The following is a 23399-nucleotide window of genomic DNA, read 5'->3' as shown; positions in this document are numbered from 1 at the left end:
TGTTAAGATTTTGAAGAGAGATTGTTCTGCTGATGTTTGTCACGGGTGAGAGTTTATTGACGTAATCTTTTTAAAACTTATGATAATATCATAAGCGCTTAGAATGTTGAATTTTTTATTAAATGTTTGAAAGGAATAATTACTTTATGGTTTATTAAGCAGGATGATGTTCTTATATGTTTATTTTTTATTTGTAAATTTAAACTAGTAATTTTGATTAAGCACAGTTTGTATTGGATATGCATTATATTAAAACGGGATATTTATTTTTTAATGACTATTATATGCTATGACTGATACACGAAAATTGTATGTTAATGTTTTTTCTCAATTTAAAAACAGATTTTTTTATTTTAGAGAAAGTATACTCAACGTAAGAAATTTTTATTTAAAAAATGAAACTTTTTTTACTATAAAATATCACATAAGTAATTAATGTAATAATAATGTGTATTGATACAGTAAATGACAATGCTTATTGATATTTGGGTATGTACTAGTTTACCTACTCTACAAATAACTTTATCATCATTTTCTTGTTACAAGAATAAATGAAAAGATAGAAAATACACAAAAGTACGATGATTTTGTGTTCTTGGTACTTTTTAATTGTAGTCTTCTTAGTTTTGTTTCAATAATTTTTATTAATATCCAAAAATTATTCATTAAGAATTGAACGAAAATTTCTTTTTTTATAGACCGATCTTAAATATTATTACCTAATAATAATATTTGTTTTAAATATGGAGTTAAAAACGAAAAAGCTAAATTTTTGTAATTTTATAATTTTTAAGTAGTAATAGACTTTGCATTATCAAATACTAAGGTAATCTTAATATTCAATAATTACAATTCATAATGTATTCACACAAATATGTTACTATTTAAACCTATTTGAATGTTGATAAACACGAAAGTTTCATAAAAACTTGATAATTTTTACCGAACAGTCACTGATCCAACAAATACCAGACGGATATGCCGATATTGATATCCATATGAACTATATCGAAGGCATAATTTCATTGTATTCCGGCGATTTAGTCTACATGAGCGTACTTGATCAAGAGAAGCTGGTTCCTATAACATCAATGAAGGATAAAGAAGCTAGCTAAGGTCATAGTGATGATGAAGTTGGACAACATTTTGTTATTTCGAGATTGAGAAATCATATAATGTACTTTATTTGCAAGGAAAAACCAGATTATTTTTGTATTATAATAAAATTTATTTACACTACAAAATAACAAAGTCGATTTACATCAAGTAACATTTCATACAAGATTATCTTTCGATTCTTGGTATCACTCGAAGCGATATCTTCTAAGAAAACCCGTCCTTCATTCCACAATATATAAAAAAACAAGGAACAAACAAACACCTATTTTTAGTCACTCACTTGCTCTATTTACAAAAAGCAAGATAAGTGGTGATGAGTTTGACATTTTTTTTCGGGGCAAGTTTCGAGCACAATAATTTGACGTTTCAATCATTCAATTACAACTCTCATGGCTTTCTGTTACATTCGTAAACAGATCATTCATATGAATTTCGTAAAAATATAGATATTTTATTGACAACTGAATTCCTATAATAATAAGATGTATTTGATATATCTTGATACAAAGATGTTGACACCTTTTAAGAACGTAAGTAATCAAGAGGTTTTTCATCTTTTATTCGTTGGATGTCAAACGAAATATAACTGTATTTTTAGCTTAGCTTTGCAAAAAATCAACACCGTCGTGTACAAATAAGCTGATTGTCACTGGTATCAGAAGTATAAACATAACGGTGTTTTCTTATATCTTATCAATTTATAGAACATATGTTGTCGTTGCGTCTCATCATTATTTGACAATATCAATTAACGCCTGGCACTGTATTTTGCATCCAAAAAACGGGACTATGTACAAGTTTGCACGCATGTTTATGTGCAGCACAACGTAGTCATTTTAGAGAAAAAGATTTATAAAAACGCAGTGTAATGTTTTTTTACGCAAGTCATATCGCTCAAAATTACACTGGTAACCGAGTAGTTAGTATGTTTCAAAGCAAATGTTAAAACTTTGAGCGACCTAACTCTGATTTATAAATATACCAAAATACTCAGAACAAATTTCAAAGAAAAAGTATTAAATAGTAATGAAAATTATTTTATTAAAAGCTTTTAGTTAAAAATTTTGATAAAATGGCAAATAGATTGTTCCAAAATTATTCACAAAATAATTTCATTGGAAGATAAGTAGAAAAGAAAAGTTTTATAGCAAAGCAAGTTAGAGTAATGGAAAAATTAAAAAATATATCTCGTACATAATTTAAGAGGAGAGATGAGAAAGAAAAGGAGAGTCAAGAAGAAAAAGAAGTGTAAATCACCAAGGATCGAACGTCCTCAATACTCTCACTCTAAAAGAAGAAGAATAAGTAGAAGGATAAACGTACTGATAACTCGCATTTGGATCTCGCGGGCACAAGGAGCAACGTTGCGTTTTCTCGCGTACGCGCATGGAAAAGTCACAGTGTCGACTTTCCCTCCCACAGACACGCCGATATATAATACGTAATGTCATCGGCAACGTTGCTGTCGTCGTTCCCGTGGTCCATTCTGCAAAGTCGGGAATCACGTTGCTCCCATTCTCGCAGCAACACGTTCTACAGGCTAGTTTTATGTTTTTCATTGTATGCTGGTGTTGTTGAGAAAAAATTTAGTTTAGCTCATCGATGTCCATCGATCTTTTGGCTCTTCACTATCGAGATCGATAAATTGATTCGTTGACAAGTTTGGACGTCTTAGATGATCGAGGTGATGAGTCGCGCTTTGAAGTTGACAATACGTTCACTCGTTGCCGCCAGACGCTAAAAAAGAAATTGCTTGTTATTTGTGTGCTACTATCGTATTATGTATATTTTTCTATCTAGGGAAAATTTTTAATAGTATCAAAAGTTGGTTTTTTGCATTGTGAATAAAAATAAGTGATATTTAAATATTCAAGCATAATTTTACTACGATTTAAGTATTAGAAAATGAGCTTTGACAATAAAAACATGGCAGTTACTCGACTTGATAAAGAAACTAAGTGGATTGTTCAATTTTTATGAGTGGTTCTAATCGACATAAAGCTAATGACGTTAGATGAGTGAAATCTCAGCAATTATTACGCATTTCTGTAGCAAACAAGATAAGAAAAAGCGATAAAATTGATAATAAATTAATGTAAAATAATATGTTTGAATATTATGACATTTATAATTATATCCGAATGTAATAGCTTGAATGCTTATTTTATTTCACGAGGTTTCAAGCAGAAGCTTTGTAATACAGCAGAAAAATCGTTGAGGTAGAAACTTATAGAAGAACACAGTAGGAAGTCATTAGATTCGACGCGATCATAGCCGGAACAGATTCATCCGCGACGAAAAAAAGAAGTTATACTGTACAAAAGAAAGGCGTAATTGGAGCAATGTATCTATCTCTATAATCATTCCTTTGCGGAGTAATGACCCGACTGATAGCGGCTAAACCCTATCAATTTCGCTACTAGCATGTTGCAAGGCAAGTCAACAATTTGTTGGAAAATTAGACGTGCGGTATTAAACGTTGCTAAACGTGTCATTTTTTCAAGTATGTACACAAGCACACACATACGCCCGACGCGGAAGAAAGAGTGCAATGTGATTTCTCGGAGATAAATCGAAAAGCCAACGTGTGTTTGTGCATCTAGAAGGAGAAATTATGAAGTGCGGTTATGCGTCGTTGCGATATGAGAGAAAAATCCAAGTCGTTTCGCAGAGATTGACTTTCCTCAGGGCGTTGTCACCCTATTTTGTTATTTATTTTTGTCGCGTATAACATACATCAAATTGCTGCGGAGTGCTCTACACAACCAACGCAAATATTTACAAAGTGCGTTGCACATAACATTGAAAAAAGTGTTGTGCAAAAAAAGACGAAACTGTAAGGGAAAAGCTGCCATATTCCGTGTCATGGAAAATTTTCGTACATATACTTGTATACGTCACGCGAGCGGCACTCGTTTCCAGCGAGCGCGCGCCTTAATTGCATCGTTTAATGAAGTAAAAAGAAAGAGGTAAATTGTATAAAGTTATCGCTCGCGCAAAAACAAAGCATCTCGTAAAATCAAGCTTTTACCAATTGAAACATAGACTCCATTATAATAGATACGTTATCGACCAAAATATAATAACAGCTTGTATACGACAACGGCGCCCTCGTAAAATTTTAGCGAACAAAACACATAATCGCAGAATAACCAACATTGATAATCAGTCTAAAACAATAAGAAAAAGAAAGAAAAAAATATGAAGGCAAGATGTCTGAATTCTCTCTCTCTCTCTCTCTCTTGCTCTCTTGCATAAGCAAAGCGACCGCTGTATTGGCTATTTCATAGAGAAAGTAAGGTATCGCGCTCGGATATATATTTTTGCTTTCAAGCGCGCTGCTGTCGGACTTATGCAATTTTTCGCGGGAGAGAGTGTGTGTGTGTGTATGAGTGTATGCGTGTATGTGTGTGTGTGTGTGTGTGTGTGTGTAGGTATATCAGTCGAAATCCGGCTACTCTCGATTATAAAGGCTAGTGCGTGCGCGCCGAAAAGTGAGAGGGAAGGACACGTTTCAACCACGCACACGTACACACGGCCTTCGCTTTTTGACCCACGAGAGTGCAATTCTCTTTCTTCGCTGGATTGGTTTTTGGATTGTACATTTATGACACGCCATTATTAAACAATAACGGGCGTGCGTTAATTGTACGCTCGATATGTGCAAGCTGGTTCACTTTCGTTTCTGGTCGTTATCATATACTAGCTGGCGAATAAAGTTCAACCGCGAGTGTCTAAAGCGAACATTTAGTATCTCACATTTTCGCAATCTGACCGAGGCAGGAGTTTACGTGTTGAGGGGCAAAAATGTTCATGATATTAAACTTTTCGTCAGCATTTTGCGCAATGTTTATGTAATTTGCACGTCGCAGCATAAAACGCATCGCTACTTCTAAGATGACTTATTTAGAAAATTTCAATTTCATTCTTAGAATTATTACGCAGATTTTACTTGAATTACTTAATTTCAGCGTTTATATAAAATACAAGGTGAATGCATTTAATGTCATCTGCTATTATAATAAAATGGAAAAAAATACTTTGGAATACGTTGCGATCATTACTTTTAAAATTAAAATACAATTGAAAAGAAAAAATATCTGATAGAAAATCTACTTACAAGAATGAGATCCTGGATCAGGTTGGAGATACCCCTATTCGCAATAACGAACAACCTGGTCACAGGTCCGGGTACTGCTTCTTGTTGGGGTCCGGGCTCTGGAGCACCAGCTGCTGGATCGCTACTGCTGGCACTACCGCTGCCGCCTGTCACCATCTGTATAATTAATCAAATTATTAATTCCTGATTGATACAAGCACATGAATCCAATTTGACTTCCTGAATTTTTCAAATTTATTTGACTTTAAAAATAATCTGTTAAATAAATAATATTTTTACATTATGTCCTTTAAAAGTTGCCATTCTTTTAAAAAACTTTTAAAAACTATAAAATTAATTTTTTTCCTCGTATCGTAATTTTTTGAACCAATACGTTTTAGAGCGAATAGTTCAGGAATCAAATACGACGGAAATTTAAAACTTGTCATAAGTACATTTATAATAAAAAAGCGATGCAGGATCTAATTGCCGTGGTGGGGTAGAGAATAGAGCTTTGCAATGATTAACGAGGTGCGCACTCCAAATTAATTAAAAAATAAGTTAGTCCACACTTCACACCGTTCAGAAAAAAACACGCATGTTAATCACGTATTTGAAATATGATAAAAACCATGCAATCATAAAAATTGCTCATTATTGAACCTTCAAACCTATAAAAGAAGTTATTTTGAAACGCAAAAGTTTAAATACGAGTATCAACTCAACAATTATCAAAAACACATTTAGATGATATTTACATTTTCGAACGTGTTTGGTGGATGATGGAATAAAAAAGATGAAAGATAAAAAAAATTCATTCATTCTTTTGATAGTTCAACTTTTCTATCATTATTCAGAGTGCGCACACTGCATCTCGACGTCCAGCTCCAGCGCTCCCGACACTACTATGTTCAATAAAGTAATGACTGGAAAAACATCAATTTTGCTACAACTTCTCTACCCCTTTTGCTCACGACCGTCTACAAATGTAAACTTACGTAGAGTCCAATTCTACTAATCTTGATACAAAGATTTCAATAATTTTGCAGCTACATATTTCCTCTTACAATTACGTGGTAGATTTATAATATTTTTTCATTTATCAAATATCACCCGATAATAATGCGAAAGCCCTTTCAACTCCACAAACATACTGCGTACAAATCCACTTTTATAAACCATTCAACTACAGATCTTTTTGTCGTTGAAAAATATATAATTTTATTTTTAATGGTGCATCAGAATTTTCGATGATTTCACATACTAAAATATTGTGTGGCTTCTGAATACAACCAAATAATACAATTGCTAAAATTGTGTTTGATAATATTGGCAATTAAAATAAAAAGAATACTTCTGGCAGACAAAACAACCGCGATATTGAATCTTTAATAAAACGTATAAAAAAAATGTATTCACGTTTACAATAATATTTTGAATGATCGCTATTTATATCGCGGTGGATTTGCCTACCAGTACACTGTAATTTAATTACACTAATGCTCATATATTTAGCTACTTGTTGTCTACATCAAATTTCATATTTGGTGATGGTGCAACAATAGTTACGGAAATGGAAATATATACCAAAGTAACAAATTTTAACTAATAAATCTGTTCGACAGTCACAATATCTGAGAAAAAATATGGGTATATAAAGTCGTGGCATTTGTTGAGGCATCATGTATATTTATTGTCAAATCTGAATCAATTTACATAATTAATATGTCATTATTTTGTCTGCAATAAGTCGGCGTAACGTCGGGACCGTTGGTCGTTGGTTACATATTTAAAAGGAAAACAGAGGATAGTATGTTAGGATTAAAATTTTTCAAGGACCATCTACTTTTTAGATTTTAGATGTAAAATGAACGAAGGTATGAAGTTATGAGTAAAAATTACTATATTGTGATTATTAATTGGAATGGTTGTAAAGTGCGTTATAGTCATCTCCACAAAATATAGAAAGAATGATATAGAGACATTGATATAACTCTTACATTATCTTGATTCTTCCGTTTGGGCTTTTCCAATCAATGTCATTTCAGCGTTGAAAATTTTAGTAATTTTTACTTCAACATCATTTTCTTTGAAATGAGGAGAACAGGACGAAGAGATGCAGTTAGAAATCAAATGGCCCGAAGCAATTGTTTATGTTTTTCTCAAAGTTTTCATTACAATGAAAAATGTCATGAAATGAAGAATGTGATAAGTATTGCTATAGAAATACTAAGAATATATACATAAATATTGAAGTTAACGCAATATTTCAAAATTTTGATTGTAAAGCGAAAAAAATTAAATTATTAAAGTTGAGTTCATGCTGATTAATATGAGAAAAAATTGTGACAATAGACATTTGCAGTTTAGGATCGGAGAAGAGGTATGAGGAAAAGAAGGAAATCTATGAAACAGTAAAGAGATAGTTGTAGAAGAAATTTCAGTTCTTAGTCAACAATTAGAAAGTAAGTATAGAAAATTAAGTTTTATCTAGAATAGGTGTGCAACGTGTTTGAATGCAAGGCTCATATACGTGCATATAGACAGGTGAGAATTTATATTGTTAAATAGGTGCGTCGAGCAATGTAATTAATGGCTACATGCAGTTAAGTGTGCGGAAATAGTAAACAAAGGGTGCTTCTACACAAATCAGTCAGTAAAGAATAGAAAAAGATAAAAGTGCTTTTCCTTGCGTCTAGACGTCGAATAAAATTAAAAATATTTTCATTAAAAAAAAATACGAAATTTCAAAAAGACAAGGAGGTTATTCGAAAATTATTTCGTACTAAAATAAAAAAAAATAATTTATATTGATGAATGGATATTGTAAATAAAATTGCTAGAAAATGATCTATTACTTACTCAACAAGACAATATATTCGGTGGCCACTGAAATATGAGAGATGCATAAAAGAAAACAAGATAATTGTTCGTAATTTGAGAACCGTAGTTGAATAATGGCGCTAGATAACGCATCGCACGATTGCTCATATACTTACGCTTGGGATAATAGTAAATAAAATCGACAAACAACACTAGAATTGAAGAAAGACACGCTTAGACGCAAGGAATGTGACGCACGAGGGTGGTATAGTTAAAATAAAGTCGAGAAAAAGTCACGACTGGACAAAGGAGGAGGTAGCCACGGCTCGTCGTACCGCTGGCATCGTGCCGTTGCCCATCATCATTCCTGGGGGCATAGTAGCTCCTGGAGCCATTGGGGCCATTGGGGCCATTGGGGCACTTGGAGCCATCATCGGAGGTGGTATCATACCACCCGAGGCAGCAGGCATCATAGGGGCTGGGCCAATGTCGCGAGACGCACTAAGGCCCAGCCCCAGGCTTTGAGTACCAGCCACTACTCGATATACTGTGCCGGCTGCTCGAGCTGCACCGTCAGCTGCTTGCTATGGAGACATACATACGGTTGCTTCACTCTTTGTTCTGTGATCTTTCGAAATAGCAGGGGTGACATATTTCCACGAATTACGCCCACTTCTGCTTTACAATTGGCATTTAAAAAAATAAAGAAAAACTCGGTTTACTTGTCGTTCTCCACGAAGTTTGTTTTTTTCTTCTGGTTACAATGTGCTTTAAGTCAAATTACTTTTCAAAATTACTACAAGTTCTTGTAAATTGCTTCTTCCAGTAATTGTTAAATTATTAGACGTCATTTTTTGTCCACTTTGTTAAACTTAATTTTTTGTCGAGAGGTGATTCATTCTTACTTTTTTTTGTAGTTAACGTGTATTTGTAACTTTATACTCAGCTTCAGTATTAACAAAGTTGATTTCATGTTATGAATTTCTTTATAATCTTATAGATCGATAATAGAAGATTTGTTATAAAAATTTTTATTTTAATTGGCATTATTTGAACTTTTGTAATACTCTAAATCAAACCAAAGAAAATAATAGAATATCTTCCAATATTATTAGAGAAAAAAGATGTCCTTCCTCTTATAGCTACATTTTCTAGTCAATAATTTTCAAATGATTTGTTTCTAGTCATTATGGAGATATCAATGCAATTACTTTTGAATTCTATTGGCAGTTTAAAATAAAGTAAAACACCATTTTACATGTCAAATGGAATGTAAAATAGTATTTTATAAATCCCGTTTAAAAGAATGTAAAATACCATTTTTACATATAATATAAGCCTATACCTGTATATAGAAATAACAAATGTGCCTAACTCAAACATTGATTATTTTTCACTATTTGTCAATTATTCTTATCCATTCCCATTACTTTTCAAATGTATTATACAGATTTTCGAATACGATACAAAAGTATTATTCAGCTGTAAAAGTTTTCTGAAGTAAAAGTAAGCCGACTGTGAAGTAACGGTAATTTAACTGTGTCGATTTCTGCAATTTCCACTTGGCGATTTTTTTCTTCAAAAGTACATAAAAATAAAGAATAAGTGACAAACTGCCTTACTTTCACGAGGCTCGATTATGTCAAATCGTTCGACTAGAAGAAAATTATAGTAGCACTCGGCATACGTAAAACATGAACAGCGACAGCAACAATTTCTACAAAATTTTTCACTTTTATATCTAATAAAATACATATAAGATAATTCCTATCCTAAACTACTAACGGAAAAAATTGATATAAATTAAATACGTAAAATTCAAACTATGTTTTGGGTGAATTTTTATGTAAAATTCTTGCCATTATATTCGATTGGTTGATTACACTAATGAAATGATACAACTTGAGGATTAAAAACACGCGAAGTAGAAAGAAAAACGATGGCATCCTTGTCGCGCAAAACCTTGGCTTGTTGTGGACTTTCGCTGGCAAGGGCGGCACTTGCACGAGTCATTCATTCGCCACTAATAGAAGATAATACGCGCGCGGAAGCCTCGATTCACATGCGAGCGAGCACGCGATATTGTGTCGCGCCATTGTGCATTGAACGCGGGGTAATGACACTGAAACTGATTTGTACAATATATTACCCTATGAGCTAAAAGAAATTTTCTTGACTTCATGTATTGTTAACGTTATTCAAAATCCGTTTAGATGCATTTTTTCATCTTTCGTGACGCTGCAATGGACCTTCGGATAATAAAAAAATTTTTTTTTCAACTTGTGAATAAGAAATTCAAGATTAGCATAGATATGACGTAAGCATGTCTGATATCTTGAAACGCGATATGCAAATGAACATTAAGCGAAAACTATTTTTACTTGCAAGTACATGACTTGATCTGCAACTTTTTTTTCCTGTGTAATGATTTCGCATGATATTGAATGAACATGCAGTGTTTTATTATTCTTATTGAGTCATTTCAAGCAAAAAAATTATTTTCCTTCACTTGTTTATAAATAAATATATGTGTTAAATGGGAAAGTAGTATTAATGCAACGACGGATACTTAATCTTATAGAGCTTTAAAAATTCAACATCGCTCTCTCAATCAGCGCTGCAAATAAAGTACGTGTCGATGAACTGATTAACAATCCTCATAGTCTATGAAATACATACACTCAATACAAAAATCTCTCACCTATCTTAGAAAACTTTTTGAGAAATCTTCTTTAAAAAACTTACCCTGATAATGTCGAAGAGGAAGTTTCCAGATCCAGCTCCACTGCCGCCGCCGTTACCACCAAAGGTGAGGAACCTCTTGTTACGGTTGTCATCGTCCGCAGCCTCGACATCATCGAGAGGTGCGAGTTCACCTTCATTAGCAGCTTCGCTTGGCGTCTCATCGGCGAACTGTACTCTGACTTCATTGTTTTGTGATTCTGCCGTTTGATGTGACTGGGTAGCATCAGCTTCGCTTACTACTTGATTTGTTTCGCTGGCTTCTGGTGCTACATCTTGTATACCCTGCAGAATAAAAATGAGGTTAATTTTGACTTTGAATTGACATGAGTATTGAATTTTTATGGCAAAATCCTTTTAATTATTGCATTGTGGAAATATGTTGTTTTAAAACAGTAAAGGTGAGAGGAATCTAGTATTCAGTTTTCTTTGAAGTGCAAAATATTTGGTGTCTAAATTTCACAGTTGAGTAATTTTGCACAATAGTTTGTATTGTGATAATGTAATACGTATGTTAAATACAGATGTTCATGTATAATATGTATTGTTATATCATGTAAATATGAAAACATTATCGCATGGTAAAGAAATCATTGAAGAATTAGCTAAATATGCATTAGCTTAGTAAGTGGTCGTAGATAAGATGTTTAACAAAAAGAAGAGAAACGCAGAATGCTCAATGATTAATATGCAGTGCTATAATTGTCTCGCACATTGTCATGTACTGAGCGAGTATAAAATAGTCGTTAATTACACAAAAAAATATGTTACATCAACAATCAAGAGATCGAATCAAGTATATAAACCTTGTAACAATGATCATTTACTTTTACAAATGGTGAAAGAGAATGCAAATTCGTTTATTATGTCAAATGCAAGGCCAAATGGTTTAATGAGGCCTTTCAAAAATTGTCCTTCCTCAGTTCTGAAAGGATACATCGTGTGTACTGTTTAATACGTTCACGATGCTCATACACTAAAGTCATAACGGTAAGTTGATAGATATTGTTCAATTGCGTAATTTTGCTAGCTTAGGTTTTTTGTTACATTCATTGCTAAAAATAAGTGCACGAACGAAATGTTTCACTGGAATTGCTCAAACAAATAAATAAATAAAAAATTTATATAGTACAAAATAATAATATTACAAAACTAGATTTTCCTCTTACTAATCACTTATGATATAGTCACATGAATCTGTTATATTTCACTCCTAAACTAGCAAAAGTATACAAGCATATATAAGCACAAATGTCATAGAAAAAGAATTAGATTATAAAATTCAAAACACCGACAGAGCAGGGGAACAGATAGATGTATAAACATAAAACAAAGATTCGCATAATTTATGAGCGAAAAAGGTACGAAATGAAAGAGCACATAAGTAAAATTATATAATTTCGTTTACTTCCAATTTTCGGAAACGTTGTAGGTTTTCCCGATATTCGTCCAAGTTGTCGAAGCCCCGTTAAATAGTCATACTCTTCCGTCGTATTTATTCATCCTTGTACTCCTTTCCTCTGGTAGCTTTGTAGTAATATATGTAGATGCTTTCCGTCTTTTTTTCTTTTATTATAGACTTGTCATGCTGTTTAGTACACTATATATACTCTTTGAAAAATTCCAATTGATAGTGTTTTTAACGAAAAAATAGGTTGTTTTTGTTTGATTCCATTAACATTTTTATTATAATGATTTTAAATATAAATACAATGATGACAATAAACAACTTGAATGATAAAACTGTATGAAATACGTTGTAGATGAAATGTACAAAAATTAATTTACATTTAGTTACATTTCTTTAATATAGGCATAGAAAGTATTTTGATTTTAATATTTGTTTTAGAAAAAAAAAATAACTATCTATATGTTGTACTCTATATAAATGATCCTTATAAGAAAGTCATGTTTGTGTACTTTGGTTCATTGATATAATTATGATACAAGTGAGACAAGTAAGAAAGGAAAGTGGAATACGCGAAAAATTAATCTTTTGAAAATTCTTACGATATTGTCCTGTAAACGTGAAGATCAAGATTTCAATGTTGCTGTCTGTTAGTATCGTATAAAAGTATAACAAAAGAAAAGTGAAATCGCTTGACTGAACAATGAAGGAAATCGTGATAAAAAAATTAGCCGCAAGTAAAGCGATATGGAATGAATAGAAATGAAGAAATTGCGAAAACAAACGAATATTTTATATGTATGTATGTGTGTATATATATTTATATATAGCTAGAAAAAAACAGAGTTGTTTTCAATATACTTAAATTTATGCAATGCCAATTTAATACTAAATGAATAAAAATTAGTTGGGATTACGCGTAAAGGACAATATTAAAAATTAATAAGAAAAGAAAGTCAGATCATCGTAACTGTTCTAACTAAATGAATTTGAGTGTTACAGAAAATAGCAGTACAACAATTTTTACTTCATATTGAAACGATAGAAAAAAATATATGCAAACTTAATGGAAAATAAAACAAGAACAGAAGTCCATATCACGTAAATGCAGAGAGTATGAGACATGGTATGCATATAAATAATGCTCGATGCTCGACTACTTTTTTGTACTTTAATAAAACAAATGTTTCTAGAAATTAAGGTAAGCTCATCTTGATAATACTGTTTAAATAGTTATTTTTCTTCAGTATTGTTAAGATCATAGAAAAATGTATAAAACACAAAAAAGCAGTGGGCATGTTTATTAGCAATTTAATGCTAAAAATCCAAAAAATATTAAAATTAAGTATCTTTCCGATTGTCGAACAGTATTATGTTTTCTCTTGCAACTTTTGATAAAAAAAATAAAAGAAGAGAAATAAATTATTCAAGCTATCTATCAAGTTTTTTTCATCGGACGAATCTCGCTCAGTTGATGAAAAATTGACGCTCGTCATCAATCAAGAACCACACTAGGTGTGACGCTCTCAGCACCTGCTGAAGTTGTTTCTTCAGGTTCAACCCCGATCGTTGTTATCTTTGCCGCCTCGGTCGTCGCTTTCGTTATCGGACTGTTCACTTCGTTATCGTTGTCGATTCTCGGCAAATCAACGGTAATTCTGGTAGCACTACCATTCTGCCCCTCTTTGGCAGGTGCATTGAAGAAGTCGTCGTCATTAGTGAAGCTATCGTCATCGTCGTCCGCGAATGGATTTGCAACTGTGACGGTGGAACCATCGTTTGACTTACTGCTACCGCCGTTCTTGTCTTTATTAGCTCCACCCAATAGATTACCAATCACAGCAGGCCCGAAGATCTTGAAAATCTCACCGACGATATAATTTACTTTGTCTTCGATCCTCTACAAAATACACACACAGGCAATGTTTTTTGTTGTTCGTGTTTTTATTCGCGGCAAAACTCTTCCGGCACAGTTTCTTTATCCACAAAGTGTTTTCTTGCGACGGAGAGCATGGCGATTGCCGAGAGGGAAATTCGCCAGGTTCTTCGCTGGCTTTTCTTTCGTGAGCGATGGTTGTGAAGAGAAAATGGAGTATATAGCAGCGTAGATATATTTTATCGCATGGAGGCACATTTTTCGATTGATTTAGTGGAGTAGAAAATGCAGTGTAAAAAGTTTGATGAAGCCAAGGAATGTAGTTTAACTCAATTAACTTTTAGAAACTCGGATAGTATTGCTACATAACTGAAGCAACATTTCACCGACAATCATTTACTTATCGTGCTTTGATCAATTGCTTACCAAAAAGTGGGAGCGTTGCCCGATAGAATCGAACAAAAAAGTTCTCACTTGTAATTGAAAATTTATTCGACGAGTCACGTAAGTGCGCATTTGTTTTCCTTACAAAAAAAGCTCATCTAGAGAGAGAGATACAAAAGAAAAGTGATACCCGCTTTCGTATTTTTTTTTCGCATCCTTGGAGAGCAGAAAAGTAACTACGCCGTTTGTATGTGACTACAGAAAACGTAGTTGTGAATCTTCATGACGAAAGAAAACGATGTATGACCTCGTACCGAAAAACACCCGCCAAGCATCGATGCATTTCGTCATGATTAGCTGCGTGCGCGCATACACTATCAAAGCTTTCGTCGGATTTCGTGCTCGCTTTTCTTTTTCAAATAACTATAGCGCATTGTAAACTCGATTACAAAGCGTTGCTAAACCTATTTTTCCTTCTTCGTGCGTCGACGACGAAAAGGCGGACAGTCTAATTTTACTTGAATGTAAGAGAATGTGACTGACAAAAAAAAATACGTTTGTATCCTTGAAAAGAAAATTCCGTATTTCGAAACACACAAATTTCTAGACAAAACGCATGATTATATGGTATTGCGTTGATTAGCGGCGGCGTTGTGGTTTGCGTAAATCAGCGTTGGCTCAATAACAGTACACTTGGCTGGCAAAAATAATGGGTCCGATCTGAATCCGATTGATCAAGAACGGCGAGCGCGCGCGAGGGCGCTCAGTCGGAAACTATAAAGTGGAGGGTTTTAATGAGGTCTGTCGCGTTGCCAAATTTTAATTAATTCATTGATAGCGCAAACGCGAGAAACAATGGAGAAGAAAAGAGTAATTATCTCGGTTAATTAGCTTTTTCTTCACAATGAGAATCAATTATGCGATATGAAAATTCGCGCGCCGATGAATAGTAATAACAATAACCCGAGGAATCCTTGAGCGGCATTGCAACGCTTTGCCAAGTCGGAACAATGCGCCAAAGATCGAGAAAGATGGATTGCCTTTTTCCTTTTTTTTTTTCCTCGCGAAAGGGAAAAGCGCGAGCACGCGTAATCTAGTTTTTTGCGCGCAGTAGGCTTATCGATCGTAGACGTATCGCGTAACGCGCGCTGATCCTATTGTGTTGGTTGTTGAGAATGGAAAAGTCAGCTGCTTAACCAAAGTGATTTATAAGTGGGTGTTTACTTCTCGCTATGAATTGTAATTAGTGAAATTTATAGCACATGACCGCGAAGAATGGATCTTTACGTAAGCCGAGAAGAAAAACAAATATCGCCCGCGATAAGCTTTGCCTTTCAGCGATTATCTTGGTTTAAAGGCAGTGCTTTTAAAGCGCCTTAGCTGGCAGCGTCAATGATTACTTGGCCAAGAAGACTCCATTCATCTAGAATGATGATTCGATTGAACGACCGACGTTAAAACCAAGAAAATCTCGGTATAAGGCCGCTCTCGAAAGCGCATCCATATCCAGAGCTTCCGCTCTTCCGCTTTCGCAAGGATGCACACGCGCGTGCACCTGGTTGAATTACTGCACGGGCAGAGAGACGTGGTAACGAGGTAGCGAAAAGGATATATAGGTATGTGTACACGAAAACGCGTCGCGGCAAAAGCGGCTGCTTTCACGCCAGGAATGTTGTCGACTGCAGATTTAACGTTCTTTGCTCCACGCTGTCTTATAGACTTCGTATTGCAGACGTTTCTTACGATCGTATCGTTGATGATTTTATTATTGCTATGAGAATCTCTTTTTGCTTGCTTTCTTGTTAGCTGTGGGAGGATCGATGTTTTGATTATTGTAGTAATTGTTTCGTTTGGGCCTTGGCGTCAAAATGCGAAAGATGGTAACTTGTTGAAGTTCTTTGAAGGCGAATTCACACAAGTTTTTTTCATACGCCTATGCAATTTCTTTTTTACATTCATGGCTGAAGTCGAGTTCGCGAGTGTAGTGTGAAAAGCATATCAAATACATTAAAAAGTGTAGGTTTCGATTCACTTTTCGCACTTCAATGACAAATCGTATTTTGCAGAACAAAACAAAGTATATTGGTGTGCAGAGATAGAAAGATCGAGCAAGGAAGACAAGTGTTGCGAAAAATAGAAATAGGTGAGAGACGTAATGGTGCGTTTGTTTTATGAGATTGATGGCGCCGAGCGTATCAATGCGCCTCACCTTGGAGATATCAGGGAAGAATTGCCGCAACACGCCGATTGTCCTTTTGTTCCTCAGCCCGGGATCATTTTCCGTCTCGGACATCATCAGCCGATCGAGCGCCTGCGAACAATATACTTGTCTGTTGGCCCTATATTTTCTTTTCATTCGTGGGTACTTTTGGCAATGTTTGTGTGCTTTCGGTGCAGCAAGCTTGCATTACGTGCATCGCAGTGGATACAGCATGATTTCCAGATTTTGTGTTTTCAGTGTATGTGTGAAGCAGTTAATTGTGTTTGCGTTTTCTAAATAATTTTCCGGCCTATGAATTCACTTGACGCATCATGAATCGATGTAATAGAGTCGATTTAAAATTCCAATCAGGAACGATTGTACAGCAATCAAGCATTCTGAGCGTACGTCGACTGACGCAAATGCAGTTTTACGAAAAAAATTCTCACCGAGAAAAAAAAATTACCTCTTCCTTTGCTGTATCCTGCCGAAAAAGTTGATCATATACAAACAATCCGGATTTGCAAGTCCAACGTAATACCCCGGGTTTATCGTTTCACTTGTGCCTATTATTTTACATGCGGCCATTGTTAGTAAGCCTACAATTTACGTCTGCCGCAAGGCAGAAAAAAAAAGCAACGCACGTGTACAAGAATTGTCGCCGAGACCTTTCACTCGTGTTGTCGACTGGCCGTTTGACATTAATCATTCGGGTTACCATTTGGCTGGTGCGCGCACTGCTGCAGTTATCCGCGCTACCGGTCATTTTCGCGTTATTATTTCTTGGTACACGGGGGCCAACGAAAATACGCGCGGGCGGTGTTTTACTGAAATGTTAGCAGCGTGAAAAATTTTTGTTAACGCCCATAACAGAGCGCGAACCGGAGAGCTCTCGGAGTTATAAAAAGAAAACGAACGAGCTTGTATTTTTCGCAAGGCGATCGTATAATATATTATTTATGAGCGCCCAAGAAACACACGTTACTGTAGATTATACAATCGTCTATCTCTCTCTATGAGTAAATAAAAGTAGTCGATAAAACCAGCGATCGGTAATTTTTCCATCGACGTTTATTATAAATTATATAGAGATGTAATTGCACGAATTATGTCACGCGGAGATTTGGTAACCGCAAGAATTCGAAGCATTTTACAATCCGACCGCCACAGGAAAAATCTATCAAGCGAGTCAGTTATATCATTGGTCTTTGATGATTTCCATGCATATTCAGTATTTTCGGTTGCGTCAAATAAACACGAAGACAACAATCTAATCGCCGTCGACGTTCCAAACGCCGAAATTTCTCTAGAAGATTTACAGCCTCGGATCGAGATCGAGAGAGAGAGAGAGAGAGAGAGAGAGAGAGAGAGGGCGCGGCCGTGCCAATAAAACATCGAACGCGAGTTGCCCAACGTTGCTGGCTGCTGCTGCAGGTCCACTTTCTCTGCGCCGAGCGCTATCGCGATCTACGTCGTCCGGTCAGCTGTATCTCAATTTCATACGGCGAGATTTGCACCGAAATGTCTGGCTGCGCGCGAGCGCGCGTGGAATGGTAATTCTTCGGATATCGATAAGCATCGTATTAAGTCACGCATGGGCTTCGACTATTTTTTCTCGGGATTATATATATATTGTTCGCCTTATTTCGCGTAAGGAAATACTCGGTTTGGAAGTTGTTGGTGTCAATTGACATGATAGATTTGATCGAGCTAATGCCGGATTTTGATTTCCGCCTATAGCGTTCGTTGCTCAATTAAACATTGCACAACGATTTTTCCGCTCGTCCGCCCGATATTATATTTTCCAACTGGCGAAATGATAAATTGTCAGTTCGGTTATAGAAAGTGGCGACGCGGATGATTAGCTACGCGACCGTCGTTCTTCTGAGATTGTGAAAGAGTCTAAACTTCGTGGTTAGCTGACTCGATATTTTTACACTCGGGAGGTAAGTGAATGCTAACTGGATCACCTTGTAACGAAATAGAAATTTTGAATTCCGAGCGATTGTGCGCTTTTTCCTTATAATTCGAGTGCGTATACTTATTGATTATCGGATTTATCGAACTATTAACTTTCATGCTTTCAACGTGCATTTTTGTATTTTTTCCAAATCTCACTTCACGAAATCGCATTAGAGTCATCGAATAACTTTCACAGTCGTATAAAATAAATTCGATCAAGTTATTCCGAACAATACACAAGAGAAAAAGCTGCAATTAAACATCTGAATAGTGACAACAGAAGTGTCGCGATGACGGTACAACAAGTTTCGCGCGTCGGTAAGAGTGTCAATGTCATACGAAGCACGAGCGAGCACGTGGATCGACCTTCTCTTTTCTCTTCGACGACTCGTAAACTCCACACATGTACAGCTAGCTGTGAGTGCGTGAAAATCGGCACCTCGTACAATAATATCCGTTCGAGAAAAAGAATAAGAGAAAAAATTGCCTCGTTGTAAATCTTAGCTTTGCAGCCTACAATTTGCGGCGCGTAAAAAAAGCTACACCTCCGAAGCTTATCGCTGTAGAAAAATTACTCATATCGACACTTTTGTCAGGTGAAATCGTGCGGCGACTCCTCTCTTCTGGAACGAAAGCTACGTGTATGCGGTAGATTTTGATTGTGCGAAAGATCGAATCGATTAAACCGCGAGCGAAAGCATATTTCTTTTATTCGGGATAAAAATGGAGAAAAAACAAGACAGTATTGTGAGCCGAACAAAGAGATTGGATTTGGTCGTTCACTCGGATTCGGCGTGTTACGTGGCTTTCGATTGCGTAAATGTTTTAATGCCATTTTTTTTTCTGGCGACTTCTTTTATGCCTTTTTTCAAATTAATTATAAAAACATGCTTTCTAGGAATTTCACTTCTGCATAATTTTTCGTTGGCGCGAAATGTCACGTTACCCTGTTATTGACAGCATTGCTTACTACAAAATTATTGAAATTTCTCAAAGCAGTATATATCAACGCATGGTGATCACTTTACTGTACAAATTTTAATTCTACCTTAAACAAGGTCAAAATAACTAATTTTCTACAAGCTAAAATACAAGTAATCCTTTCTCTGACGGAATCGTCTAATAAGCAACAGAGAGATACAACCAATTTATACGATTATAAACCTCGCGTGAAAGTGTTAATTCAATCATATCAAAGTAGTTGCCATATTAAACTCTTTACTTTCGAGTTAGGAATCATTCATTTGCGAATTCCCAATCAAAAATCTTCTCTCTCTCTTTCTCTCTCTAAAAAAATCGTTTCTCGCGATAAAATCTGATCAATATTATCCAATCGTGTTACCATCTTACGATTAATCTTCCGGCGGCAAAAGTCTTCCTCAACTGATTATTACGACAGCAGTCTGGCACCGGGCATCGCACTTTTGCCTATATAGTAGAATAAGATAGGCACTTTCCATGAGAAGGCGTCTGCGCTGTCGGCGATCGAGCGAAGAAAGTGTCCGTGCGTGCCCAGTGAAAGTTTCGCTTCGCACACACGTGCGTCCACGTCTGTGTATCTGTGTTAGACGCGCTACGACGTGCATACGTGTATGCACGATGAAGCGCGCCGGTTTTTTCTTCTACTTGCTTTTTTTCGTTAATAAGGACGATTATGTCAAACAAAACCGAAAGTTACGCTAATATATCGTTGTAGGTTAGGCCTAGTATTTTCATCTATTCGGCAGCGTGGTTACGATGTACCGAGAGAGGGGAAAGAAAGTTTCGATCTACACCGGAATGTGGATGTCGATCTGTCGTGACGCACAGCCTCTATTCAGTGTTATTTTTCAGAAAAAAATCGATAACTCGATTTTTATTGTTGGCCGCTACGTGAAATTTCAGTTAGAATCTCGCACGAATGCAAATTGTTTTTATGTAATTTTTCAGCGTGTTTCTTCATTTTCGAGAAACGCAATGTGGTTTGTTTTCCTTCGTCGCGAACGCGCGCATAGAAAAAGAAGACGCGAAGGAAAGGCCAATAAAAAAAGAATATATTGTGCAAAGCCTGTACGAGCGAACGAGCTTCGGTCGTATACGTGCGGATCGTTAGAGAATAAGTTAGAGCGTGTGAAATAATCCGAACGTTTTACATGATAATTTTGTTGAGTCGAACAGGCATCTCAATTGAATGACTGAATCGAACATCTGAATGCCTGTATTTACTTCACTCTCTAATTGGATAAATACGATAAATCTATTCCAAACGTAGAAACGTTAAATCGGATTCGCTACTCTAATGCAATAATTCTAAATCAACGTTTTGCGGTCACACCCGCATTTTCGCGTCAATCGAGAGACGATCGAAGAAAAACCTCCGGAAGGAACACACTAAGCGAACGTTTTCTAAGTTACGTAAGAGTCATACTAGTATTGTTAATATCCATTGCAATGGCTCATCGTCATTTACCTCTTTTTCTCGACATGTTTTTGCTGTAAAGTTTCATGTGTTTATTATTACGACCGAAGATACTAACTGTACTGATTTTTTTATCGATAATTCTTGAAGTAAAATTGTGTGTTTTGCATAGAGTGATGATACGGCAACCTTGAAAAAGTTTAGTCAACTCGATATATACAAATATATAATTGAAACCACTGATTAATTGCCATGAGCTCTGACTAAACGCTAAGACTAATGTAAACTAGTGAGTTTGCATGATTAATCAAGTAAACCTATTTTTAATTATGCTACTATACTAATTCCTTGACACGTCCAACCATGCGGGATTACAATTACGTAAATATCTAGCAATTATCATTAATTTGTAACTGACCTCATTTCGATACTTTCTTTATTAACATTCAACTCGACGCGAACGTCTATTTTTTGTTCTAATTCTTGTTCTTACAAGGCATTGAATATCCAGAATAACACAAAAAATCTGTCAAAGTGGTTTTTTTCTTAAAATTGAATCTCTAAGAGATACTGATTACAACGTTTCACCAACGTGCGCTTGTATATCTTTAAAACCTTAAAAGTGAAAGACTCTCACGTGGGGAAATGATCAGCTGTGTATTACGTAAATTGCCGACCGCCAACTTTTCGTAAATTGGGTAAAAGGAGACTTTGGCGGTCTTTTGTTTGCGAAGCTATCAATTATTAAAAATACTCGTGCAAAGCGATCTACTTAAAAAAAGAAAAAAAGAACTAAAGAAAAAATTATAATAGATAGGTTAGTGCTTACCCTCGACCGGAATGAATCGAGTGGCCAGGCATTGACTATTGTGACGCACAGACAGGCCGCGAATATCGTCGTTGTGATCCTCATTTTGACTATGTATTTGGCGAGTTATCCTGAAAAAATGAAAAAATCGTTATGAATAATACATAACTTGATTGCTTACGTTGATTTGAGGTGTAGATTAACAACGAACTCGACTGTAGAAGTCAATCGTTTAAGAGCCGATATGCACTTCCCCGGTGGAATAACAACGTATCACACAAAGCAGCTACGGCAAACGTAATTGCTCGTACAGACACAAACTAAAACTAGTAGATTCACAGACGACCATTGCACGTGTGATAATTGAGCGAGTGAAACGAGCAAAACTCATCAATGCTCGATCGATAAGTGCATTCCGCGAGCGAGCACAGTTTCACTCTCTTTCTTTCTCTCTCTTTCTCTGTGCGACGACACTCTCGCGAGATACATACTAGTGACTCAGCGAAATGCCGCGCGCAGTGGCAAGGACGGGCTCCGGAAGATAAAAAGAATAAGAAGAGAGGGAAGGACGACGACGATGCGGTGCCTTTCTCGCGAAACTATCACTTTCGACGGAGCGACGCGCAAGCGCTCTGCGCGCGAAAGTCGCGGTCGCGACTACAGCTGAGGCTGCGAGAGAGGAGCGCGCGTGAGATTACTCGATTGATTGTGTGTCGCTATGTCGTCGGGTTTGTTTTTTCTTCTTTTTTGTTTCGAGTAGAAGACTGACTATGTTGACGCGGAGAAATGGCTGGTAATTTTGGAGAATTCATGATGATTATTTTAGGCGTAATCACAAAAACGCCGTGTGAGTAGTATTCGTTTGATTGACTGCGGAGCATTGCGAATGAAAAATCTTTCAGAAGCCGCACGAGTAGAGTGAATTTATCAATCCTCTGTAAAACCAACTTTGTTAACGAAGTAATTTATTAATGCAAGGCCTTGATAAATTGAAATAAAAGATAAGCGGTGACGCGTCTCATTGAAAGAATATAAAATTGCAATTTGCGCTCTTTCGATCGCCCTACCGGCAAAGAAATAGGGGAATCCCCTTCGCCTGTTTTGTCAAATGATGACACTTACGCGTTATGCATTCGAATGAGTGGAGCGCGCGCGCAAAACAATTCGGGTGCTATTGCCCCGACGAGGACACTTTGCAATTCGGAGGTCGATGGATTTCCAGCTATCGTAGTAGACGCGCTGAATAAATAATGATTATCGAGGAGGCGTTCTAAAAATCCTTGATTTGCCTGTATTTTTATTTTGCTTCTCCACCTTGCTCTGAAAGATTATTAATATTCACACTCGACGTATAACGAGTTCTCGTTTTTTCGCTATTATGCAATGTATATTGTACGCGGCTAATCCGTGAACGTCAGTTTTTGTTTGTTTATTACTTTTGGTGTCTCGGTCCGCGTTGCATTATTCATTCATTTCGCAGGATTCACCTGTACGCTTAAGCAATAGCGCATTCCCATTGTAGCTCAGCAATTATCATTGAAATCGTTCAATTTAAAGCGCCATACGTTGATACTACAAAT

At 35.9% G+C, this 23399-nt stretch overlaps 1 protein-coding gene across 1 annotated transcript; it reads right to left on the bottom strand.

Moving 5' to 3' along the window:
- Positions 1-1322: 1322 nt before the first annotated feature.
- LOC131671725 (uncharacterized) lies at positions 1323-22375 on the bottom strand. The gene is made up of 7 exons (XM_058948382.1): positions 22311-22375; positions 21841-21950; positions 16661-16762; positions 10787-11068; positions 8377-8625; positions 5240-5395; positions 1323-2856 (listed from the first exon to the last, which is right to left on the bottom strand). Exons 2-7 carry the CDS (start codon positions 21922-21924, stop codon positions 2791-2793), a joined length of 939 nt encoding a protein of 312 aa, XP_058804365.1. The 5' UTR covers positions 21925-21950; positions 22311-22375; the 3' UTR covers positions 1323-2790.
- Between the last annotated feature and the right edge of the window lie 1024 nt (positions 22376-23399).

This window comes from Phymastichus coffea, unplaced genomic scaffold (assembly GCF_024137745.1).
Source record: "Phymastichus coffea isolate CEN01 unplaced genomic scaffold, Cenicafe_Pcof_1.1 PCOF00134, whole genome shotgun sequence".
Taxonomy (NCBI): Eukaryota; Metazoa; Arthropoda; class Insecta; order Hymenoptera; family Eulophidae; genus Phymastichus; species Phymastichus coffea.
This window is presented reverse-complemented; position numbering and strand designations above follow the sequence as displayed.

Excerpts from the sequence above, each read along its gene's own strand:
- LOC131671725 (XM_058948382.1), bottom strand. The coding sequence starts at position 21,924 with ATGAGGATCACAACGACGATATTCGCGGCCTGTCTGTGCGTCACAATA. Across the intron at positions 16,763-21,840 it reads TCGATTCATTCCGGTCGAGG|GCGCTCGATCGGCTGATGAT; the intron begins GTAAGCACTAAC and ends TATTGTTCGCAG. Across the intron at positions 5,396-8,376 it reads GCAACGGCACGATGCCAGCG|ATGGTGACAGGCGGCAGCGG; the intron begins GTACGACGAGCC and ends TTAATTATACAG.